This window comes from Carassius auratus, unplaced genomic scaffold (genome assembly GCF_003368295.1).
Source record: "Carassius auratus strain Wakin unplaced genomic scaffold, ASM336829v1 scaf_tig00027444, whole genome shotgun sequence".
Taxonomy (NCBI): Eukaryota; Metazoa; Chordata; class Actinopteri; order Cypriniformes; family Cyprinidae; genus Carassius; species Carassius auratus.
In genome coordinates, this window is record NW_020525593.1 from 24,281 (window position 1) to 51,105 (window position 26,825).

At 37.4% G+C, this 26,825-nt stretch overlaps 1 protein-coding gene across 1 annotated transcript in view; it reads left to right on the forward strand.

Moving 5' to 3' along the window:
• Positions 1-22,241, forward strand: part of LOC113079219 (von Willebrand factor) — a 28,960-nt gene extending 6,719 nt beyond the window's left edge. Inside the window, exons 15-52 of the mRNA XM_026251437.1 lie at positions 84-299; positions 974-1,214; positions 1,414-1,508; positions 1,621-1,775; positions 2,444-2,547; positions 2,655-2,793; positions 2,873-3,007; positions 3,377-3,523; positions 4,216-4,356; positions 4,446-4,544; positions 4,657-4,813; positions 5,875-6,030; positions 6,124-6,259; positions 6,856-8,279; positions 9,196-9,306; positions 9,384-9,527; positions 9,617-9,760; positions 10,322-10,486; positions 10,588-10,634; positions 11,709-11,886; positions 12,228-12,442; positions 12,525-12,714; positions 13,772-14,101; positions 14,387-14,634; positions 14,785-14,887; positions 15,012-15,083; positions 15,700-15,801; positions 15,890-16,095; positions 16,216-16,365; positions 17,549-17,632; positions 17,732-17,915; positions 18,750-18,790; positions 18,897-19,004; positions 19,433-19,531; positions 20,432-20,560; positions 20,766-20,805; positions 21,500-21,597; positions 21,680-22,241. Coding sequence (XP_026107222.1) covers positions 84-299; positions 974-1,214; positions 1,414-1,508; positions 1,621-1,775; positions 2,444-2,547; positions 2,655-2,793; positions 2,873-3,007; positions 3,377-3,523; positions 4,216-4,356; positions 4,446-4,544; positions 4,657-4,813; positions 5,875-6,030; positions 6,124-6,259; positions 6,856-8,279; positions 9,196-9,306; positions 9,384-9,527; positions 9,617-9,760; positions 10,322-10,486; positions 10,588-10,634; positions 11,709-11,886; positions 12,228-12,442; positions 12,525-12,714; positions 13,772-14,101; positions 14,387-14,634; positions 14,785-14,887; positions 15,012-15,083; positions 15,700-15,801; positions 15,890-16,095; positions 16,216-16,365; positions 17,549-17,632; positions 17,732-17,915; positions 18,750-18,790; positions 18,897-19,004; positions 19,433-19,531; positions 20,432-20,560; positions 20,766-20,805; positions 21,500-21,597; positions 21,680-21,871 — 6,725 coding nt within the window. The 3' untranslated portion in view covers positions 21,872-22,241. The remainder of the gene's footprint in view (positions 1-83; positions 300-973; positions 1,215-1,413; positions 1,509-1,620; positions 1,776-2,443; positions 2,548-2,654; positions 2,794-2,872; positions 3,008-3,376; positions 3,524-4,215; positions 4,357-4,445; positions 4,545-4,656; positions 4,814-5,874; positions 6,031-6,123; positions 6,260-6,855; positions 8,280-9,195; positions 9,307-9,383; positions 9,528-9,616; positions 9,761-10,321; positions 10,487-10,587; positions 10,635-11,708; positions 11,887-12,227; positions 12,443-12,524; positions 12,715-13,771; positions 14,102-14,386; positions 14,635-14,784; positions 14,888-15,011; positions 15,084-15,699; positions 15,802-15,889; positions 16,096-16,215; positions 16,366-17,548; positions 17,633-17,731; positions 17,916-18,749; positions 18,791-18,896; positions 19,005-19,432; positions 19,532-20,431; positions 20,561-20,765; positions 20,806-21,499; positions 21,598-21,679) is intronic.
• Positions 22,242-26,825: the final 4,584 nt, after the last annotated feature.

Consider the following 26,825-nt stretch of genomic DNA (forward strand, 5'->3'; position numbering starts at 1 on the left):
CCAGTATGAAATCATGATTTATATATTCACTGAAAACTAGAGGGCAACATAGACCATCAGATAACATGTCGTATTGTCAACAGTACGTTTTGCAGAAGAGGCCTGTGCCGTGCTGCTCTCTGTGAAGTTTGATCCCTGTCATTATGTGGTCAACCCTGAGCCATATGTAAAAAACTGCCGCTATGACGTCTGCTCCTGCGCAGACGGCCAAGTGTGCCTTTGCAATGCTGTTCGCAGCTATGCAGCCGCCTGCGCAGCTAAGGGAGTGCTAGTCAACTGGAGGGGACATGGATACTGCGGTACATCTCATTCTGTGTCTAAATGCCATATGAAATATGTTTTTATTTCTTAGTATTTAATTTTTGATTAGTATTTTATATTATTTTTCAGTAGAAATATATTTTCTTTCTGAAACTAAGAACTTGAAAAGATGATAATGTCTTGTTATCTGAAATATATTTCAAAATTAAGTACATTTTTGATTATAACAAGAATAATATCTGCTAATGTTGAAAGAAAAATAATTGTAAATGATTACATGTATTATTAAAATATATTTATTATATATTATTAAATTATGATTAATGTGTTATCAAGAATAAAACAAAATGTAACTAATTTAAATATATGTTTTACTTTTTGAAAGTATAATATTTTCTTGTTTTAATAAGTATAAAATTACTTAAAAAAAGTTGAATCATTATGCTTCTAAAGTACTGTAAATGCATGTTGATTTAAGAATGTTTAAATATTTGTTCTAGAAAACGACAAAAATACTGAATAAGAATATCTTCTTTTTTTTTTGCAGTGTATTGTATGTTAAGACAGCAAAACAGCTGAATGAACATACTAAATAATGTGTTATTGAAAATCTGTAAATGCATTTTGAAGGTTTACATAACAAAAGTCAATGGAAGGCCTCCTTCAGGACAAAGGAGCAAACACGTGTGTGTTTGTGTGTGTGTTTGAACAGAACTGACCTGTCCGGATGACCAGGTGTATGGGGTGTGTGGGAGTGTGTGTAATCAGACGTGCCGCTCTCTGTCGCTGCCTGACGATGATTGTGGAGGCTTCTGCGAGGAAGGCTGTTTCTGCGCCAAAGGACTGTTCCTCAGCGACGCGGGCGAGTGTGTGCCCCCCGAACACTGCTCGTGCCACCATAAGGGAGAGATCTTTGAGCCAAACGACATGATTGGGGACCATCACTCTATCTGGTTAGCAGGAAAAAACAGCACGGTTATTGATTAAACAGATGCACGTCAGTTTTCTTTGGTAGCCGGATGCTTGGTCATATATTTCACATATTATTGTTTTTACTGTATTTTTGATCAAGTGTGTGTGTGTGTGTGTGTGTGTATTCATTATTGTTTTAAATGTCAGTGGTAATGTTTTCCTGTCTTTGTTTTCTCTTAGTGTATGTGAGAGTGGATCCATGAAATGCACTTCTAACGAAGCCACTGGATCTACTCTGTCCGACCTCTTCTTTGACGAACATTCTTCTTCAAGAGGTATTCCTCCTCACTTTCACATCTCTGTGCACTTGCTCAATTGCACATCAGTGATAAAAAAGTAGCCATATACACATATAATGAATTCTTTGAGTGTATTTTTCACCTGTAGGGCGGCGCTCTATCACTTGTCCTCCTCCCCTGCAGCGGTTTGAGTGTGAGAGTGCGAGGGATACTGGGATAGAGTGTGCCAGGACCTGCCAGAATCTGGACCTGGAGTGTGTCAGTCAGGGATGTGTGTCTGGCTGTATGTGTCCACCTGGAATGGTTAGTCTGAGAGCGAACACTAGGAAACAATGTGACGAACTGTTGGACATTTCTCTCATCAAAATCAACTGTGTATACATTAATGAAACTCATTAATATTCATGAGCCAGGGTTTCCGACTAATTCAGATTAGAACGGCTTTATCTTTCCTTATCTATACTACACTAACTACAACTTTTCACTGTTTCCATAAACATTTCTGAAAATACTTTTGAAAAATACACTACAATTGGCCATTTTTTTCAGAAAAAAATGTATTCTCACCATCCTGCATATATATGATGAAAACTAAATGAAACAGTAGTACTGTGAAAAATTATTATAATTCAAAATAACTGTTTTCTATTTGAATATTTATTAAAATGAAATGTATTCCTATGATGCAAATCTGAATATTCAGCATCATTAATACAAGTGACACTTTTGAAATTTATATCTATCAACTTCATTGCATCTTCTAAATACATAAACTCATGTGTGAAGTTTGATATAGTATGTCAAATGCCTGCCTGCAGGAGGAGCACGGGTTATATCATGAATGCACATCATAAGAAATTAATATTTTAATATCCGAAAAAGTTCAGTTTGCAACTTTTTAATGGAATATACTTCTGGAACCATAAAAATAAAAAAATAATAATCAGGATTGATTTAATGGCTGTTTGCAGGTTCGACACAAAAAAGAATGCATTCTTCAAGAGCAGTGCCCTTGTTACCATAACAACCGTCCCTATGCCTCAGGACAGAGCATTAATGTGGACTGCAACACCTGGTAAATCAGCCAATCAGGGCTCATCCTGACACTGTAACATCATTTTGTTAAATGTATAAGCATTCCGATCATTCTATTTCAATGACGTATCCCTTTGTGTGTCCCAGTGTTTGTGAGAAGCGTCAGTGGAAATGTACGCAGCGTGTGTGTGACGGTGTGTGTCGTGTGATAGGAGAGACACACTACATCAGCTTCGATGGACTGAAGTTCTCCTTTCCTGGACCTTGCCAATACGTGCTAGCTCAGGTAAAGCCATTATTCTCTCTCTCTTCCTCTGTCCCTCATATTCTCCAGTTTCGCCTCATTCCTATGTCTGTCTGAGCAGGATTACTGTAACGGGTTGGAGGGCACATTTAGGGTTATGGTGGAGAACTCAGCTTGTGGGATCGCAGGCTACCGCTGCAGTAAAAGCATCACGGTGTTGTACATGGGAGGACTGATTGTCATGGAACACAACGAGGTAAAACAAACACATTCAGTGAGTCATATTTTACATTAATAAACACATATCTACAGTCCTGGATGATGACTTTTCAACACAATACAGCAACAGCTTTTTTTGTTGGAAATTGTTGGTCATATTGAGTCTGAAATTAAAATATATTATTTAAATAAATAAATAAATATGTGTTGTATAAAATCAAACTTATAATATCAGAAAGGTTGTGATTAAATAATTACTGCTTAAATATTGAACATATTTTGTATAGTGCACTGATTCTGTTATTCTTCCACCATGTTAACAAATATTACTTACAGTAAGCATTATATGTGAAGTAAAAGCATACAGGTTTTGTCTTTCTTACGCTGTTGTCCTCTTCTTCTGTAGGTGAGGATGAAGAGGCCTGTGCTGAAAGAGACAGCGGTTGAGATTGTGCGCTCGGGACAGTATTACATCATCCTTCTGGGTAAACACATCTCCATCACCTGGGACACAGGAACCCGAATCTCACTGCAGATCAGTGGACAGTACAGGGTAACACACACACACACACAAACAGTCATACACACTCATCTGCCTAGCTATGTAAATGAGCACATACCATTGACTTAGTTATTTATATATTATATAAATATTTTTGGCAAGAGTTAACTCAGTTAAAAATCATTTAAAATTATAATTTAAAATATCTTATTTTTTTATGAATCCAAATTTATGAATAAAAAATCTTTATTTATTTTATCTTTAAGCATGTCCGATTTATAAGGAGTTCACACAATTGAAAAAAAATTGCGTTAAATAAGGACTTTTGAATTACATTTTATGAATGAAAGCTATTTATGAATTATTTTTTGACCTTGGTTTTTATTAAAGAGAAGGATTTATAAATCAAATTTTATGAATGTTTCATGAATAATCGTTTACCTTTGAGCATTTCCTTTGTCAACTTAACTCTAAAAGGTAAACAAGATTTTATAAGTGAAAAAGTGAGATGTAATAATAAGCAAAAGGCAAACCCTAACAAAAAATAATCTATGAATCAAAATGTATAATTTAAATATTATTTATCAATTATTTTTACCTTTGAAAATGTTCCAGAATTGTAACAAATCCAAGTTGTTTCCGTAGTGCAGTTAAATGAAACACACACACACATTCTCTGCTTACACAAATTGCGTCTCTAATTATGAATAAGCTTAAAATAAGTTTATGTATGTGTGTTTAAGGGGAAAGTCTGTGGCCTTTGTGGAAATTTTGATGCCATTCAGAATAATGACCTGTTGAGCAGCGGTAACCAGATGGAGGTGGACGCTGCAGACTTTGGAAACTCATGGAAAGTTCGACCCAGCTGTGCTGATGCTGTTCCAGTGAGTTCATGGCCTGAACTAAAGCGTGTTCTTACAGCGACTCAGAATATAGAAGCATCAACTGACCTCATATTTTGACGTGTGTGCAGGTTGTGTCTCAGTGCAGCACAGACATGGTGAAGCTGGTGACGGTGGAGCAGTCCTGTCGTGTGCTCACTAGCACCATCTTCAGGGAGTGCAATAGTGTGGTTGGTAACATTTATACTCAACAGTCACAACTAAAACTAGGAAAATACATTGCCATGTGGTCATTACTCTTATTGCTTACTCTTTTTTTACTTATTTCTCTGTCTGTGTCAGGTGGACCCTGAGCCGTACTGGGACATCTGTACTCATGACACATGCTCGTGTCCGTCTGTGGGTGATTGTGCATGTTTCTGTAACACTATTGCTGCCTACGCTCACGAGTGTGCTCAGAAGGGACTGGTGGTGAACTGGAGATCCAACGATTTGTGCCGTGAGTTTTACTACTCATTTACTCACCCACATGTCATTTCATGTACATGGACTGTTCATATTCTGTTATAGAATAAAAGTGGATGGTTATAAAAGCTGTAAAGCACCAGAAAACAGTAAAAGTACCCTAAAAGTAGTTCAAATCTATCATTCAAAGTGTTCCAAGTCTTTTAAACTGTTAAATAGTTCCGTGTCGTGAAAATATGATTTTATTAATAAAAAATTAAAGGGCAAAGAATTTTAGCATTCCCAGTGTTTGTGCGAGTTAAGAGTCTGATTTACAGTTAACTTTAATATATATTTTAGAGTTAGGGCATTATTTTTTTAAACAAACCATTTTGACATTCAAATAACAATTGTAATGATTTATATATATATATATATATATATATATATATATATATATATATATATATATATATATTCCACTAATATATGATGACATGCACCAGTCACTTTGTGCAGCATTGGTCTGCTCACTACCTCATTCAGCATGTAACTGATGTCATTCCACTACCTCATCAGTCAGTTAAATAAAATAACTGCTCTGGAGCCATTTGTCACTTAAATCAGACTAAATAAGCTTTTTTTGCACTAAAAATCTTTCATCTGCACTGTTGTTCACTTCATTGATTCGACTCTATTTATCTATATACAGTATATATGTATGTATGTATGTATGTATATGTGTGTGTGTATAAAGTGTAAACATTTTGTTTTATGGAAATAAAAATATATAGAAATCTGTTGCTAACTATATTGGCCTATACTACAATATAATAAAATAGGAAATAATTAAAAAACAAACAAACAAACTAAAAAAAAAAAAAAAAAAGTAAATACAATTATATAAATACATAAAACTGCAGTTAACCTGTAACTGTAAACTGTATAGGCCTAAATGCAATGACAAATATTTAATGTTGGCTAATTTCTCAGTCTAGTGAGAAGAAATGTTTATTGATGGTTAAACTAGCCCTTTAATCCCAAGGGGCAAAACAATGCTATGTACTGTAAGTCACTTTGTAGAACAGTGTGTTGTAACTGACTGTTTACTTGTAGCACTGAGCTGTGAGGAGTTGAACAAGGACGCAGGAGTGGAGTGTGAGTGGAAATATAACGCCTGTGGAAGCGCTTGCCCTCCCACCTGCCAGCACCCTGAGTCTCTGAGCTGTCCCGTCACATGTGTGGAGGGATGCCATGCTGTCTGCCCACCTGGTAGTGCCAATTCACACATGCTCGTGAGCAAATTAACTTCATAGACTTCTAGTTCACTTTCATTCACACATTCTGTCTGCTTCTGTCCCTCAGGGCAAGTTTTAGATGAGGTGTTGAGGAAGTGTGTGGAACCGTCACAGTGTCAGGTGTGCATGCATGACGGAGAGAGAGTCTCCCATGGAAAACATTTCATCCTTAACCATGACGATCCTCATCTCTGCCAGATATGGTACTCCATGCTATGTTTATTATCTCCATTACTCATTATTGTATGCAGCGTGTGGGAGAATCTCACAAAGAAAAGTTTTAATCTCAAACTTAAAAAAAAAAACGTAAAATGTTACATAAGACAATTTTTGTTGTTGTTAGGGCCATGAAATTGTTTTGCATTTGTACATTATTTTCATGATTTCACCACAAATTTGCATTAATGTAAAGCAAAAATATCATCCAGTATCATTCTCTGGAATTATGAGTTATGAATCATGATGTTTAAATATTTTACAATTTAAAAGTAAATGACATTATTTATTATATATATAGTAATTTTATTGTGTGCTTTTGTTTTTACTTGTAAAAAATATTTAATTTTTTTTTTTTTTTTTTTTTTTGGTTTCAGTCATTTCGGTACTTCAACTTTTCTTTCTGATGTGGCTTATTGTCATTAAAATAATTGTAAACATTATTTTCTAATATATATATATATATATATATATATATATATATATATATATATATATATATATATATATATATATATATATATAAAATGTTTAAATTAATCCATTTAAGTGTATAATATTGTCATGTTTGTTATGTTTTCAGTCACTGTGAGAGCAACATGTTGACGTGCGGCCCATGTCCTGTAACTGGTTTCGCCTCCACACTAGCACCAACCACCGTCAGCAACACCCCCACGCCGCTCCCGTTTTCCACCCCGGTGCCTGCCGATGCCTGCGACAGAGCGATGGACCTGGCCTTCCTCGTGGACGGCTCCTCTGCTCTGAGTGAAGAAGACTTTGGCTTGGTCAAGCTCTTCATCCTCCGTGTGGTGGAGCGTTTCCGCATGGGTTCGGCCCACACTCGTGCTACGGTCCTGCTCTTTCACTCCGGCGTGAAAAGTTATGACATGCAGGTGCAGAAGTGGATTTTCAAGAAGATGGTGCGTGATCTGCATTACACTGGAGGCGATGTTGCATTCATGGACGAGGCCATAAAATATCTAGCCGTCTACATTTACGATAAAAACAAGCGTGAGCATGCAGGCCGCGTCGCTATCTTGCTGACGGCAAGTGCAAATCCTCGGCCGATGCGTAGTACTCAGCGTCTGCTGCGTAAAAAAGACATCACCATCCTCACGGTGGCTCTAGGGCCTGACGTTAACATGGCACAGGTTAATGAGATCACCAAAGCCACACCCAGCAGTCGCTCGTACGTGATGAGCAGCGTGACGGATCTGGACGACGAAGCTCTGGCCATCACAGACTACCTATGCACTTTGGGAATGGATCCTGAATCCCCAAAGACACCCTCTACCACAAAGCCCAGCACCACTTCGGTCATCCCAACAACTACCACCACCTCAATTCCACCAACTGCTGCCATTGTAAACACATTCCCCAGCATCCCCAGCCCTGGAACAACATTTCCTCCACCTACAGTAACAACATACGAGGTCGTCTTCCTGTTGGAAAGCTCAGATGCAGTTGGCGAGGAGGGCTTCAATAAAACACGTGATGCTTTGGTCGATGTCGTTGCTTCGCTTGATCAACAGGAGGTGGAGAATCTACGGATCACGGTGATGCAGTACTCCTACACGGTCACTGTGGTAATCAGCCGCATGGAATTGCAGCACAGGGAGCAGGTGTTGCAAAGAATGCGACAATTACGTTGGACCAGAGGTGCGGAGGTCAACACAGGCCATGCCATTCGTTCAGTGTATGAGACTGTCACTACAGACACACCCAGTAATACGCCAGACCAGATGGTGTTTCTCATCACACAGAGCCCTCCGACGGACGTCATTCAGCGGCCTCCGAACTCCGCTCATAAAAAAGTGTATCCGATTGGGATCGGCCAACAGATTCGATATGAGGATCTGGTGCAGTTGAGCTTCCCGGATGAACCGATCATGCTGGATAATCCTTCGGATCTTAGGAGACTGCGGCCCATGCTGATCAATATCAGTAAAACCATCAGAAGGCCTGTCCTGCCCACACTGCCACCCAGAGCCACGCTGCCCCCTTCAGGTCAGATACAACAACGCTACACTCTTTTTGTATATTGTCACATTCTAGGGCTGCATGATTTAGGGGATTTAACTGTGAAAAAAAGCTATTTAAATTTTGCTCTACTTTTTTTAGGCCTACACATTAATATAACTGTAAAATAAAAATGTATAATATATATGTTTTTTTATTAAATTAAAATATTATTAATATTAAAATAATAACGTAACTATATATAAAAAAAAGAATATATTCATGTATAAATAAATAATATTTTTTCTTTACAACAGTAAAAATTTGACTGCGATTGTGAGAACCACACTAAACCAGTAGTTCTCAACCATTATTTACAATAATATTCAAAGACCCTGTTACTTTTTCAGTTGTTTATGATTTACTGGATTATAATTGAAATGGTTTTTTTCTAAAAACATTTTTGTAATAATAAGTTTTACTCAGTAAAGTATTTAGCTTGGAATAATCACACTTTTATTTTCCCATATTATATATGAAAATGCAAATGAGCTATAAAATGTAATTATAAAAAAAAAAAAAAAAAAATTAAACCCTTTAAAATTAGGCTACTGCATATATCCTGGTTTTCCAGTAGTGTAAGCATGACAGATTGTGCTGTCTAGACTATCTGTCTGTCTAACTGTCAAGAAACCACAAAAACACCAAAGCAACCATCACAAGTAACAATGCATAACTCCTTATCAGCAACCGTGCAAATACTTAAATCTCAGAAACCACTCTGAACGCGTGATTGCCTAGCAAGCACCCATAATATCATAGCAACAGCAACAGAGCCTAGTTATCACTCAGAACACTGTTGCAAATATCTAGCAACCATTGCGTAGTTACCAACCAGAACAATGCTTAAGAAGTGAATACATGCATGCTCTCTTTGTAATTCTATCTGTGTGTGTTTGATCAGTGCCCTGTTCAAAGCCCATGGATGTGCTGTTCCTGCTGAGAGCATCTTCTGATAACCAGTTTGAAGACTTCAAAACATTTGTGAGAACCTTTATAAAGGGCACAAATATCGGTAAGTCTCCATAAGACATACATGTATATTATACATTTTAATGGTTACTTCTAGAGTTGTACTTATCTGTGTTGCAGGTCGCAATGAAACACAGGTGGCGGTGATAGTGTATGGGGCAAAATCAGCAGTTGCGGTCACATGGAGTGATGAACAGACAGAAGACAACCTTCTCATGCTTTTAGAAACCCTACACAGCAAGACAGACAACACACCGAGACTGGGTAAACATGCTGCAGATACAGTACAGCCTGACAGTTAAAATATATGCCTCGCTACATAAATGTGAGCGTTCCTTCCTCTGTCTCTGCAGGATCCGCATTGCGATTGGCCGTGCAGACAGCTATTTCCTCCACCAGCGGGGGACGGATGGGCATCCCTAAAGCTGTGGTTATGGTGGTGACTGACAGGTCAATAGACTCAGTACAAGAGGCAGCAAACGAGGCTCTGACCGCTGGTGGGTGAAATTGTTTTACCGCTTTATCAATGCACTCTTTTAAGTGGTCTTTAAAGTAGTGTTCAGGATTCAGTAGAAATTTAACTTTATTAACAGTATTTGCGGTACATTGTTGATACTCCAATTTAAATTCCTTCAGATTGTAAAAAACAAGCCTGTGTAATGCATGAAAGCCTGTGTTACAGTAATGCATATAAAGTCTATGGGGGCAAGATATTCCCGATTTAAAAGCAAGAAGCACCTTGTATTTTTGTTTGAAAAAATTTACTGTATGCATGAAATGTGATTTATTTCTATTTATTTTTAAGTTGTACAATGAGGGATTATTTAAAGCAGAGGGATGAGTTATTATCTGTTATTGAGAATTAATTTCTTTATTATTATTAATAATTATATATAGAAATGATTATTGCTGATGCAGCAATAGACCAAGGATTTCTTTGTTAGTAAATACTACATATCTACTTTATTTACACAATATTATGCATTTAAAATCCTACTTTCATGATTTTATTTACGTAACATTATGCCTTACAAGAAGCTTGTGTTTGTTGCATGCAGGTGTGTCTGTGTTTCCTATTGGAGTGGGTAACCAGTATGACCAGACTGAACTGAGCACGCTTGCGGGACAGCATGCTCAGGACAACATCATTCGGCTCAGCAGCACAGAGTACCTGCTCGCCATGGCTGCACTCGACCAGTCATTCACAGACAAACTCTGCAGGGGTGAGACTCACGTCTACACACACTCACACACATAGCACAATAAAACAGGAATACTGTAGCAGTTTGATTATAGTGATGATGATGATGATGATGTCCCTCAGCGGGTCCTCCTGGAGTGTGTGTGGATGATGACGGGAATGAACGGAAGGTGAGCTGTGTTTTAGTAGGATGTAAAATCCCCATCATTCCATCAAACTCATTGAAACTTAATTAAAACCTTTTGATTTTCTACCATTCAAACTCTTGATCTGATGCAAACCTTCCAAAAACAGTCTGTCTTTCACTGGATCTCGAGATCCAGAATATTTTCACTGAACCATACACTATGGGCCATTAACTTCATCTCTCAAAAAACCTAAGCTACAGCTGCTCGCTAACGAATAATTTAATAATAGGCTAGTAACATATTCGATGCAAGGATGCAAACTTGAATTCTTGGCCAATGCATTACAAGCATTGGCAGTACATAAGCTCTGAACTCAAGGGGGCGATAGAGTTCCATTTAAATGTTTATGCCATTTAACCTCAATGTGATTTTATTTAGACAGCTATAAATGTCAACACTTAAACCAACTTGCTTTTAAAGAGTCTCTTCAGTCTGTTTTTCAGTAGATGTCCTGAAAGAGAAAAATGACAACAGAAAAAAGTTTATACTAATGCCCCCTATAGCACCACATTTCAGAATACAACAAATGCACACCATAGCTTACATCGACAGAAGTGTTTGCAGTCCTTTACTTGCATAGAGTATGTTTCAGCCTGTCTGCGGCTGGACAAATTGGGGTTGTTTGAGCTTTTTCTGAAATTGCAATTTATAGTGCTATAAAACTCCAGGTTATAAAGTTCCAGGTTTGCATAAGCACTTTTCTTCACAAGTTTGGGAAGATGGTTGACTTGTGTTGCATTTTCAAATGCATGTTACAAATGACTCAAACTTAGAGGAGATGCAGAGATGGTTTTACTGTGAGACAAGCCACTCTGAGACAATGAAAACACTGGATCATGAGTAAAAAACACAGTGCAGCACTTCACTCTGAAATACACAGCACATTTACTTTATGAAAATAAATTGCAGCCTTTCTATTTGATTTTTGCTCTTAGCCATTTAGTGATTTCGGTTTTATTTCGATTAATCATGCAGCGTGTACCGCAGACTAACAAAGGCTCCTGATGTTCTGGTTTGTACATCTAAGTATCTGTTTTGATTAATTCTTTCCATCAGCCCGGTGAGACATGGTTGCTGCCAGACGGCTGTCACTCAGTGCTGTGCAACCCATCAGGCACGATAACAGTGCAGAGCCACCGCATCAACTGTGAGAAGATGGAGCCACCCGTCTGCAAAAACAACCTCCCAGCCCTCCGCTACAATCACACCTGTGGCTGTACCTGGACCTGTCCATGTAAAAACACACCCCTCACTATACAGAAAAGAATCCTGTTACTAATCTCACATTCAGCACCTGTATATCACCTGTATGCACTGCAACATAAGCAATATCACCTGTTGAGTCATCAGTTGTTTTCTTGTCTCATTATTTGATTTGACTGCCAAAAGTAGTGTCTTAACAAACTTAAATTTAAAAATGCAAAATAACTAGTTGAAGATTAATTAAATATACATTGAAGTCAAGTGACTACAATTTAATGTTCTACTGTTTAAAAAGTTGTTTGCTGACTATTGCATTATATAAACTGAATGAAAATGCATGAATTGTAAACATGCATACTTCTATTCCTACAGGTAGTTGCATGGGCAGCTCCACTAGTCACGTTGTGTCATTTTCGGGTGCGGCTCTGAAACTGAAAGCCGCTTGCTCCTATTTGCTGCTTCGCTCAGGAGGGCTGGAGCTAGTGTTGCATACAGCTGCCTGTCAAAGCTCACCCAATCTGATCTGCATGAAGAGTCTGGAGCTGAGGGAGGGTGGAACGAGTGTGGTACTACAGGATGACATGAAGGTTGATACACTGCAGAAGCATGCAAAGTGAAAAAGTTCACTAAATTAGCAAAAGAGGGTCAACATGTTTCTCTGTACTGCAGGTGACTGTAGGCGGTGAGATTACCGCAGTGCCATTCAGAAGTGAGGGAGTGACTGTGACACAAATTGGTGCAATACTGCACCAGCTGAGATCAGAGCAGCATGGTTTCACACTCACCTTCACTCCACACAGCAATGAGTTCCTGGTCAATATGGACATCTCCATGAAGCCCAACACCACTGGCTTATGTGGTAAATACACTTCCTTTAATATTACAATAGTCATTCTTTTAGTTTGATTGCTTAGGAGGATTAGTCTGGCTGTATCAAGTCACGTGGAATTTAAAATTAATTATTTTAAATTTCATTTAATTTATCTAAAAGGGATTTAAGATGGAAAAACTGTCAAATACAAATCTGAAGAAATTGTCGAATTAAGAAATTGAAAGAAATTCATATATCAGCTCTATGGGTTTTTTGTTGTTGTTTTTCGTAATCATCTGGGGCATTTCTATTAGATGATATTAACACTTCTGTCATGAAAACTCTCAGAAAGTTTAGCATGGTAAGATATATGTCAATGCTAATGTGTTGGTCTTGGTGAAATAGATCTGCTACTCTGCTACTGTCGAGACTTGCCACTGCCAATACATCCACAGGCATACTGCTGTGAGCGTGTAGGAAATACTGCTGCAGCACAAACATGAAATAACCCCCATATATAACATACATGAAATCACCCCATAGCAGATCTATACAGGTGGAGCTGGGGAAGGTGGGGGCTTTCTGAAACACACTGCAAGTGTGACAGTAAGCACTAGACAACTATTTGAATGTTGAGCAGCAAGCTCATTGGCTGCAGATGTGATCAGCTGTGCCATAAGAATAATGATGTGATATCTGATTGGTTACACCTAAGTCATATAAGAATAATCAATGTAATGCCACCTGTAGGAATTTGTATTTAAATCAAGAGATCAAATGTATATTTCTTTAAAATTATTATATTTAACTTTAATAATAAGATATATAATATTGTATTATATGTAATGTATTATAAAATATAATACACACACACACACACACACATAATTTATTTAAGAAAAAAACAAATAAAATGTGACTATACCGAATTTCTTTAAACTGCACATCCTCTTCCTGTAATTCTAATTTAAAGTCCAATTCAACATCCTGTGGTTTAACATGAAGCATGAATCAAAATAGGGCCTTTGTTATTTTATTTTTTTACATACAATTTTTGCCAACCACCCACTGTGTGATGTACATAACTGGTCCGTGTCTCTCTCAGGTTCCTGCTCCGATGATCAGACGGGTTTGGTGTTATCTGACGGCAGTGTGACCACAGACCCTGACATGTATCTGAAGGGATGGGCTCTGGGCGAGTGTGTCCAGCATCAGGAGGTTGTGTCGTGTGCTGCAGGTGTGTCGAAGGGCTGCGATGTGTTAAGTTCTGAGGTGTTCAGCCACTGTCACGCACTGGTCCCCCCGCAGGACTATATGCAGATCTGTCGGACCGTGGCCTGCCAGCCTAATGCGGTGTGTGACCTTGTTACTGCGTACAGCAGTATGTGTCGTCAGCAGGGAGTGTGTGTGGACTGGAGGACGCCCACCCTCTGCCGTGAGTCTTATGTGATTAATTGATTAATTGCAACCAAGTCTAACATGTGGGAAAATATGATATTGCAATGACGTAATATCCAAATATTTATTCTCCAGATGGACAAAATTAAATCTCTCCCCTCATAATTTCTTACTGTATATTCTCTTTTTTTGACTGGAAAATGTTGCATTGACAGAATTAAATACATTATGAACAGCATTTCATGTCATTAATAATTTTGTGTTCTACATGTAATTGGAATCGAAGTGTCAAATACTTGAATTTCACATTTTCTGTGTGTAGCCATGTCATGCTCAGACTCAATGGAATATGCCGCTTGTCGAACCGGATGTTTGGAGCAGTGTAGACGGAGCCAGATCAGTCGTGGTGACATGATGGGTGATGGTTTAATGAAGGGCAATGGATCGTTGTGCTTGAACACTCCCACAGAGGGCTGTTTCTGCACTGAAGGGTCCGTGTTAATGGGAGATAAGTGTGTAAGCAAAGAAACCTGCAGCCAGTGCGTGGACCACAATGGGAAAACTTACAAGGTATGTTGATTTTACCATTTATTAAACATCATGCCTTTATGATATTGCTATTGCCACCACTTTATAAAACCAATAAGCCCTTTCAGTCTCCTGATATTAGTGTGTGTGTATGTGTGTGTGTGTGTGTGTGTGTGTGTGTGCGTGCTTCAGTTTATGGAAAGCTGGAATCCTGAGGAAAACCCCTGCCTTCTGTGTGTGTGTCTGGATCAGCAGCGCATTAACTGCACAGCGTTACCCTGCACCAACGCAAAAGGTAAAGACAAAGTGTGTATACATTCTCTCTCACTATCGCTCTTGTGCACTACACGATTAACAGCCTTATTTCTTGAAGTGGTTTCTCAATGTGTGTTGTCATGGCAACTGTTGCTGTGCTGCAGCCCCGGAGTGTGGACAATGTGAGGTTCTTCAGGAGAAGACGGAATCTATGTGCTGCCCTGAATATGAGTGTGGTGAGCTGAGAATACACATCTAACACAGAGAACCCCAATATAACGTACATATATGTGTGTATATATATAGTATATGTATATACTAAATACAAGTTCAAACACACACACACACACATACATACATACATACATACATACATACATATATATATATATATATATATATATATATATATATATATATATATTTATATATATATATATATATATATATATATAATATAGTTGTGTGTGTGTGTGTAAAAAAAAATATTTCAAGTTTTAATGGTTTATTGAAATTGTAACAATTTATAATTTTGTTTAATCAAAACCGTGCCACACAGAGACATGCAGAATATGCAGTTTTCATATTTAAACCAAAGTCTTTTGTGCTTTCATATTTAGACACTAGTCCATATTATGATTTACAAGTGTACATGCCTACTTTTGATTTATTCATCCAAAATTTGTCTTGTACTGTAAAACCATTTTTATGACTGGATTCCGTGATTCAATCTGCATTTTCTGCATCATAGGGCCCTAGATATGTTATGTTTTCACTGCACATACTCACAGATATGATGACATCTGATGCCACTACTTCAGTATTGCTACGCTCTGCTGTGTGTGTTTGTAGTGTGTGACCCGAGCTGTAAGCGTCCAGATCCCCCTCACTGTGATCACGGGCTCAGTGTCGTCCTCACAAACCCTGGAGATTGTCTGCCAGTTTACCAGTGTGGTGAGAGCACACACATACACACACATTCTGATTCGTTTCACAAAGATGGTTTTCAATCACTTGAATCTGTTTCACCGGCCTCTCTCAGTTTGCAAAAAGGATCAGTGTCCTGTGACAACAAAACCATCCTGCCCTGCATACAAGAAGCTGTCGGTCACACCGTCGAAGTGCTGCGATTCATATGAATGTGTGTGCAACTGTCAGAACATCACTCGCACCTGCCCCACGGGTTACATCATGAAGACAACTTCCAATGATTGCAACTGCATAGAGGTCACCTGCACGCCTGACAAGGTCGGCACGCTTTAGCGCTCTCGCTGTGCATGTGTTATTCACTTGGCCTTGGCCTTGCAGCTCCATGTCCTGATGAGTATACTCTACAATCAGCATGTAATCGACTATTTAATTGTGCAGGTGTGTGTGGTGGACACTGTGGTCTACCAGGTGGGCAGCAGGTGGGATGAGAAGTGTAAAACCTGCACCTGCACGGAGCAAACAGACAGACAGACCGGCCTGCACATCGCTCAGTGTGTGGACCCCGTCTGCAACCAGATCTGTCCTCTGGTGCGTCCTAAAATACATTTATTTTCTATCATTCTGTTTGATAAATATCACTGCCCTGCATCATATTTGCTGGATTAAACCCAATATTTGTTTCTTTTTAATTTTAGGGAAACTTTTAAAAATTGACTGCTTTTGTTATTTCTATAAGTGCATTAATAATTATACATATGCTGTATATTTATTTATTATTTTGCTGTATATAATAATCTTCATATATTGTGAAAAAAAACTGTCATGGACAGTTTAATCAGTATCCTCAAATTAGATATTAGGTATTTTTGCAAATCAAGAAGCAGGGCTGCGTATATATTGGTTAACCATTATGAAATACATTTTTATAAACACTGAATATATTATTATGATCATAAGTCACTTTAAAAGATTACATGTAGAGGCATTTACAGTGCATTTAACTTCTGGGATTTGAATTAAATCTTAACCTTAGGTATTACACTTTAATGCACTTATGAATTGACAAAAAACATTCAAATTAGTTTAATTCAAAGCCACAAATGAAATGGAAGTAAAAACATATCTTCAATATTTTGTCGTACATCCAAGTCAAATGGATTATTTGAAAAAAAATAAAGGGTGGGGACTTCGAGATGTTGGTATTGCACTTAAAAATGGGAAAAGCAGGTAAGAACGAGACAGGGTTTAAGTGGACTAAATTATCTGATTTGATTTATGTAGATTTGACATTAACAAACTAGTTAAAAAAATAAGAATATATCAATCATTCACATTAAGACCAATAACAAGCATTTAGAAAATAGACTAGAAAATAGACCGGTTGACTTTTCATTTCATGCTGGCAAGGCATGGTGGAATATTTTGTAATATAACCCCATAGATTCCCATAAAGTGACCAAAATATGATCGACTCTTTTGAATAGAGTCAGTAAACCTGTCTGGCACCTTAGCAACCAAATATCCAGGAAGCTATTTGCAACAGTACTTTGTTCAGAAAACGTAAAAATCTACTTAATATAATATTCCTCAACCCTTGGACATGTTAACAAGAGGAACCAATTTAAAAAGCTATTACATTTTGAAGAAAGAAACAAATAAATTTCCCCTTACAATAACCGGCAGTGATGAGTCGTCCACAATAAGCCCATGGACATTTATAGCTAAGAAAATAAGGGCTGATTATGATTTCAGATTGATTTTGTGTTTGTAGGGAACCACATACTCTCACTCAAATGATGAGTGCTGCGGTCACTGCCGTAAATCCAGCTGCGTGGAAGGAGGACATTTGAGACAGGCAAGTATTTCATGTCTTATTCCTCCTACTCTCTGTCTGTGTTTGAATACTGTGCATTTACATCTGAAAGACATTCTCTTTAACTCCACATGTGTGCAGGTGGGAGAGCAGTGGATGTCTCCGCAGGACAGATGTGTGTGGAGCCAATGTGTACAGATCAATGAGGAAGTGTTCGTCCAGCATATAAACGTGTCCTGCCACCTCATGGACACGCCGTCCTGTCCTCTGGGCACAGAGCTCCAGTGCAATACAGTAGATGAATGCTGCCCGACCTGCCACTGTGGTACACAGATTCACACACACAACAAACACAGAACATTAATTTAATGTCACACAATGGTAGATTAACTGGTCAAATTGACCTGCAAAAACCCATATTTTACAATACTTAATTTTTTTTTTTACATTTTAAGATATATTTTTTCATTTTAATACATATATTTTAATATTTATTAAAACATGACATTTTCTTAGTGCATGCTGGTGGCAAAAAACACTTAATATTAGGAATTCACACTATTGCACACTTAAAAGAAAAGAACTCAAGACATTTGAAGAGTTAAATCTTTGCCATAATCGCTGTTCTTTAGGTGAGTGTTGCATGATCATCTTAATAAAGAGGGCATCAATTATATATACACAATCGGTTAATTGATAAACAAAAGCCAATATTGGATATATTGAATATAAATGGAGAATCTCAATTGAGTTTTATTCAAAGAATTTATAAGAAACGCATCCGATTCTTGTAATTTTTTTATTTCTTGGTTTATTTAATGCCAAATAAGCAGCAAAGGCAAAGTCATAGTTGAAATGTAAAAATTAAAACATAATGAAACGTCAATAAATAAAAAAACATTACATTGAACATTGATGCAATATAGCTATTGTATGAGCTCTTTCAGGTTGATAATTGATAAATATTTTAACATTACTTTAGTCTTTTTAAAAATGTCCATTAATTAATTTTCTGAATAAAGCTGTTGATTCTTAACAGTAGAAAAAACATGAAGAGGCTTTATTTGCTTTGAAGTATTCATGTTGGACTCTGCACACACACATTGCCCATTCACTGCTGCTCTCTGTCATCTTTAATGCTGTTTTTATCTTTCTGCAGTTCCAATGGATGTCTGTGTGCGGAATCAAACTGTTATTGCGGTAAAGACGTTGAGTTAACATACAGAATACTAATGTGCCATGTGCAGATGTCTTGGTGCAAAACAGATTGATTTGGGTCTTACTCTGTGTGTGTGTGTGTGAGTAGGTTGGAGAGCGAGTGATGCTGGATGTGTGCACACACTGCGAGTGTGTGAAAGATAAGAGGAGTTATCGGCTCTCTTGCAGGAAGATGAGCTGCACACCCTGCTCAGAGGTAAAACCCTTGCTCTTAAGATTATTAAAGGGGTAGTTCACCCAAAAAATGAATGAAAAAATTAATCATTTACTCACCCTCATGTAGTTTATAACCCGCATGACTTTCTTTCAACCATAAAGCACAAAAGCAGATGTTTTGCTCATGTTTGGAGATGTCCGAAGCTGCTTTTGCATGCAATGAAAAACAATGAAAGGAGCACAGCTTTTAAAAAGCAGCTCTTCAGTTCCATTCACATTTTTATGTTGGATATGCTGCACCAAAATGTGGCGGGTTTGACGTGGCATGGTTCTCAAACGCCTTTTGAATAAGAAAATGAGACTGTCATTAAAGACAGTCATTAAATATGGCATGATGACGAGTCTTCATTTCTATGGAAAGGACTGTCAGCCCTATATGTATGAATACATATGTGTTTTGTTTTATAGGGATATACGCTGGAGCCGATACCTAATGCTTGCTGTGGCCGTTGTGTAGCAACTGAATGTAACATCCGACGACCGGACGGACAGCTGGTCACTCTGAAAGTAATCAATGTCAATGTCAAAATAGCCAGAATAATCAGTGGGGAAGATTCAGGTTTGAATCCCTCCTCTCACCAAAAACTACCTCTATGTGCCAATGAACATGGTTGATGGCCAAAAGAATAAAACAGCCATATGTTTAGCAAGCTTAAGATCTGCAGCTTTGCTTGGAAGAGCTGTTTCAAACATTTCAAATGCACCCACTGAGTATATACACTATCATTTAAAATAAATGTTTGTTTGTTTTATCAAGGATGCATTAAACTGTTCAGAAGTGACAGTAAAGACATTCATACTGTTACAAAATATTTCTATCTCAAATAAACTCTGCTCTCTGGAACTTTTCTATTCACGAAAGAATCCTGAAAAAAAACATTCAACACTGATAATAATCAGATAAGAAAGAGCAGCAAATCTTCATATTAGAATGATTTCTGAAGGATCATGGGACACTGGAGACTGAAGGAATGATGCTGAAAATTCAGCTTTGATCAAAGGAATATATTTTAAAATATATTAAAATAGGACACCATTATTTTGAGTTGAAACATTTCACAATATTACTGTTTTTACTATATTTGTATCAAATAAACGCAGCCATTGTGAGAAAAGGCAATTCAAAAACATTTAAAAAATGTAACTGACTCCAAACCTTTGAATGATTTTATACAGCATATTATCACAGTTTATTTAAGAAAACTACAGGAAAACCAAACCAAAATGCAGAAAGTGAAGTGATCTGCAGTCTACATTTAAAAATCAACTATTAACGCTTGAGGAGGAGTCCTATGAAACTATCTTCCGCCGTGAGCCGGCAGTTTGAGACCCCTGCTGTAAATGCTTCAGATGTTCTATCAATTTTCAGATAGTGTCATAAATGTGTTAATTTGTGTGTGTGTTCAGGCAAATACAACACGTACAGATGGCTGCACTAAACACACATGCAGTGTGAATAAGGATGAAGAACTGGTTCTGGAGACGCTTGTGACAACATGTCCTCCATTTGACCGCAAACACTGTCTGGAACATGGGGTATGCACACACACACACACACACTCTACTTTGCTAATCCTAAACCGGCAACATTGCTATCAAACGATTGCATGCCAAACTCCATTCCTAATCCTAAATCTACCAAACCCTAAACACCAATCCAGGAACATATTCTACTTCTAATAAACCACATTTAATGTATTGCACCATAACGAAAGTGAAACTAAGTATTCTTTATCCACAGGGTAAAATAAGCCAGATTGGAGACACCTGCTGTGAAATGTGTAAGAACAACCACCAAAACCATTATTCATACATCCTGCTCACTTTATAAACCATCCTATGGCTGCCCGATTAAATTAAAAAATTAAACCAAAATCGCAATATGGATTTGTGAGATTATCAAAGACAGCCACTTAATTAAATATATGCACGTGTGTTTAAGTGTAAAACACATCACAGTGTTCATTTACACATGGTCATGTGTTTTTTCAGCTTCTCAGAGCTGCTCGGTTCGCTCTTACTCATTTCTACACAAACTCCATTGCTGCTCTGAGTCTGAGTTGCCCACTTTAACTTTCCAGACTTGTAATGAAATGCTCATCAATAAAAGAGAAGCTCCAAGTTAAATACAGTTAAAAACAAATCCCCACAGTTTTGATGGTTTAATAATTATAACGAATGTTAGTATTGTAATTTTATTTGTAATGTTAAATAAACACAATATTATTTTTACTTTTTTCTCTTACAGTGAAATAGTATGAGAATAATATTTATTATTTTGTTGAGTGGTTTTATTTTCTTATTAATATTAATTATTACTATTATTGTATAGCAATATCTATATATAATCACTTTTGGGCCAATTTTTTTTTTTATCAATTTTTATCAGAAAAAAATTCTGCATTTTTCTCTGAGATCATGCAGCCCTACTCCATCCTGCTGATCTGAACATGATGTGTGGATATGTCTGTTTAGGTACTGAGCCAGAATGCAGAAGGACTGTGGGTTTGCTGAATTACATTAGAGTGGATGACTGCCAATCAGAAGAAAAGATAGAACTCACTTACTGCGAGGTATGTCGATACATTTTAATAACAATAACATACCATGAAGCTGAGAAAGTGTTATTTATCTGTCTTTTTTTCTCACCCACAGGGAAAGTGTGGCAGCAAGTCTATGTACTCTCTGGACAAGCACAAGGTCGAGAGCGAGTGTGTGTGTTGCTCAGCTACAGGCACCGTGCCCATGAATGTTCCCCTGCGCTGCGCTAACGGCACACAAACACACCACCAAGTCCTTGCCGTCACTGGCTGCGACTGCATGTCACACGCCTGTCCGACCGACTAAAATCAGACACACACACTTGATAAAATAGCATACAAGTGAAAAATTGCTACAATACTTTTTTATACTGTATATGTATCTACATCCGGTGTGTTGCTTAGTGGAGTTTGCTCAGTTGCTCAGTGGAGTAACAGATGATAACTGAGCACTTTATCATACATATCTGTTTTTATTTCAACATATAGACTATTAAGACTCATCATTAATCAATAAACAATAATTTCTGATTTCTGCTTTCCCATCTTGCCATAAAAAATCTGTCTATACAAATATATTTTTGATCCTGAACGACTATTATGTGTTGCTGTAGTTTATGGGTGTTTATAGACTGACCTACAATAAAGAACAAGTACTCGACTTGTACCACTCAGTGTAGCTCTAGACACTTGAACTCATTTGTGTGAGAGTGTTTGTGTGCATGGAGAATACTGAGCAGTCAGTTAGTTGTGAAGGGTGTTGAAGGGTGCAATTCACACATGTGGAGGACAAGATTCACAAATCAGATATTGGTTATTCACTTGTCGGCCTCATGAAATATTGAGTAATATAAAGAAAAAACATTCCATGTATGGCATTTCTGCACATTTCCACACATCTTTGGTTTTATAGCATCTTTATATTCTGAAAGGTTTTAAATAATATTTAAATCTATAAAATATCTGTCAATTCCAGCTGCCATGACTTTAATAATACCTGTACAGTCATCTGGAAATCATGTCCGAAAGTTTGTTCATTAAACCAGTCACTGCATTATTATGATGTGTTTTAAAGGTAATTATGAAGTGTATGACTGCTCCATGCATTCACTGGTGGGATTTAATACACTATTAGTGATCCGATTTTTCAAATTGCTGGCTAAATGATTGCTTTAGTTTTCTAATTAACAACCTTTTAATATTTCCTCTTAAATGAACTGATTGAATAAGCAATGTAAAATACACATAATTGAGTCTGCTAAGGCTGATAACTGCTAACACATAACTGCAGGTTCAGTTCAGAGAAGATATGACTCAAGAAAATGTCAGTGTGCTTTTAAACAAAGAACATAACCCTAGCTTTATCCAAGCAGACAATAGGCTACAAATCAGTTTGGACATAGAAAGCATGAGCTAAATAGAGAAAATTACTGTTTAAATGTCAACAGCCTTTAGATATTTATTCCAAAGTATATAATAACTCTTTATCTTTATAGACTCAGTTCACAATTAATTCACAATTAAAATGGTTAATTAAATTTAGTTCCCATTCAATGAAAGTAAAAGGTTACCAAACTCGAAAAGATACAATAAAGCCCCATACCTGCCACTAAAGTAGTCCCTAGGACTCATGCGCTATATTCCATGTCTTCATTTACAGCATTTAAATCTCTTTTGCATATGTATATTCAAATACGGTGCATGAAAACGTCTTTATGCTACAAATCAATTCCCACGTATACCATAGTATAATGCATGCAAAAAGTAGTACATAAAATAAGTAACATCCCACTATGCGGTATTTGAATAGTAAAGTAGTAGGCGAACAATATCCGGATGATGTGCTAGCTAGAATTATGAATTCACTATATCATAAAGCCATATGAGAGGAGCTGTCAGATTTAAAAAGTTTGTGAAAATATAGAGAACTGTAAACTAGGAAACGATCTCAAAACTCTGGCCATTTGATAATCAATTGCGGGGTGACAAATCATTTTAGTCATTTAATCATTTAGTCCCCAAACTCTGGAACATCGTACCTAAGATTATTCAGGAGGCAGACACATTCGTTCAGTTTGAATCTAGATTAAAAACCCATCTCTTTAATCTGGTTTACACATAACACACTATCACATCTCTATAATTGAAATTGATAGGCTGCATTAATTAGGTCAGCGGGAACTGGGAACACTACCCATAGCACACTTCAGCAGAGACCATGTCAACTAGATCTGCCGCAGAGACAGATCCCCTGCGAAGACCTTGTAACCTATACAGCCACTGGCACAAGACTACTGGAACCAGTCCTCTGCACAATTCTGTCTTGTGTTGCAGCCTGGAATTAAACCATGCCATGCTGAGTTTGTCTGTCCAGAGAAGAGCTGACCCCCCGACTGAGTCTGGCTTCTCCCAAGGTTTTTTTTTTTCTCCATTTCTGTCACCTTTGGTAGTTTTGGTTCCTTGTCGCATTTGGCTTGCTTAGTTGAGGATGCTTAATTTCTGGCATTATTGTCAACTAGACTGCACAGACATTATTTGAACTGAACTCAGCTGGATGATGACATCACTGATCAATGATGAACTGACTTGAACTGAAAAACTGAGTGTTTACTATTGTTGTCTTGAATTATCGACACATATTCTTATTTAACACTAAAGCTGCTTTGATACAATCTGTATTGTGTAATGTGCTAAATAAATAAAGGTGACTTGACTATTTTAATGAATCATTTGATTGAGACTCTGATTCTGCCTAATCAGAACAACGTGAGGGTGAGTAGCCTACATGACGACAGCTTTTTCATTCCTTTCTAAACTATTGCTTTATGTATTATATGAAGCTTGATCATAATAAAACATATTACATGTTATTTTTAAAATATTTAGTTCAATTAGACTTAAGTATTTAGCGTCTGTTTGTGAGAGACACCTGTGTGTGTGAGGGGGAGGGCGGTTGTGTCGGCTGTCACTGTTCTCTTGGTGCACGCGCGCTGTGTCCGACTCTCAATGGAAGTTTGAGCGTCTCGAGCGCTCCACGGAATTAACGGAAGCAGCACGAGCGCGTTAAGCTGCGCGGGGCCGCGAGCGGATTGTCAACCATCTCACCGGGAACATGAACATGGCACTGAACAGGTCTCCCTCTGCCACGGGTGAGTACCAGCCTTGACATTCCGGTTCATGTTGTTTGTTGATGTTGTTGTTTTTGCGCGCGTGCATTGATTTTGCTAAGCAGAGGGAAAATGCATTTGGTGTTTGTCTGTAAAAATTGGCACTTCAATAAATTGGCTTGTTTGATTATCGATTTTTATTCAACTGTTGCAAACGCATGCATGCTATTTCATGTACTAGGATATTTATAGTCAATTAGTCTGATGTGGTGAAAACTGAAAATTTGACTGGCACCAAACTGGTCGTTCGTGTTAATTGCAGTGAGGCGCGCGCCATTATTTGCCCCTTCAGACGGGCTGTCACACTTTAACACTCGTTAACGTTGTAACTAATTGTGTAAGAATTCATCTTTTGCTTTGGAAAACAATACGATGGCTAAGTGTGTCGGAGGGGGTTTGTATAATTAGCTGGGGCAATAAGCTGGAGCTATTTCAAGCGCCATCTGACGCCTTGTGTTGTTTTATCATAACAATCAAAAAATGTATGATCTTTTTTTTCTTTCTTTTTTTTTTTTTTACATTGACAACAGAATTGAAACTGATTTGATATGAAAGCACTGGGAAATAAATGCACAAATAGACTATGGTGTGATGCATGGTTTGGTCAGGTGGTCTAAATGCGCTTAGATTTCTCCAAGAGTCATGAATCCCTGTGTTTGTTTACCTGAAGGCATGAGGCATATTTAAGTGACGCTTTAGTCGGGGTGTGAGAATATTTAAAAGGACTACAGGTGTACGTGTCGCTGTTTCTATCATCAGAGTCCGTTTAATGCATTGACACACAGCCTTCAATTATGTCGCTGTCCTTAGTGCTGAAAGCTTTTGGTCCCTACATTTAAATAGACTCTCTCTCTCTCTCTCTCTCTCTCTCTCTCTCTCTCTCTCTCTCTCTCGCAATTCCATTTATATTTCAGCAATTTATTGGCATGATTGCTTTGCATGCATTTTGTCAATGCACACACAAATTATCTGACATAAGAGAAAAATGCCATAAAAGAAGACTTTCAGCAAGATATTATTAGACATCAAAATTAACTTGTGAATATCTCTCTAACAGAAAATTGGAACGGGGCTCCAGAGCGCATGCGTGTTTCCGCTGTCAAGAGTGAGTCCTCTTCAATGCAGAGCGAGAAACTCCGCTGCATTGCCCGTGATATCTCTGAACTGGGCCAGCAGGGCAAGGCCAGCGGCGGGCATGATGCCAGTGACATTGCTGAGGACACGGTGCGTTGTCTAATGCTGGATTTCAGATGAAATGCTGGTATTATTTTTACAGCACGTTATATTAAATTATTAAATAATATTATTAAATTAAATAATGGTTGTGGTTAGATCATATTAAAATATTCACATTGCATATGTTATGTACATCTTTTCAATGGACCCCCTGCAGTACCTTCACGGACCCCCAGGGGTCAAGTAAGGTGAAGAAAATATCACGTTGGAAAGCATCTACTAAATGACAGTTTAATATTCACACCAGACTTTCTCATTTCCTAGTGATCCAGGGCGGTTTCTTTTAACAACATTCATATTCCAATCTACTTGATTATTGTAAAGTTCTTTATCACACAATTAAACTCCTGTAAATATTACCACCTTAAAACTGTGAAGTTTTTTCAAAAATTACATATATTTTAAAGACTTTTAGTTATCTAGATTTGTATTTTTATTATAAAAAAATATAATTGAAAAAAAATCTTACTCCCATGAATTAAATACGTATGCATATTTGCAGTAAGCTGTCATTGCTTTTTTGCTTTTCAGTAACTATAATTAGTTAAAAAAAATAGCTTGCTGCTTATGGGAATTGGGTGTATGTCAGTAATCTCATAATGCAAAAAAAAAAAAAAAAAACACAAAATATCTTTTTGCAAAATATAAGTTTTCATATTTTCTTTTCTTTTTTTTGTGGTAAAATCATATTTTAGAGGATCTTTTTGTAGTGTGAAAAAGAACATCATGAAAACCACAATGGCAATTTCTGATGACTGTCTTATTCTCTAGTTTGTCTTAACCACAGGGACCCTCCTAGTTATGCACCTTGCTCAAAAGCAGAATTCTAATGAAACATGAGTATGACAGTAAACATCC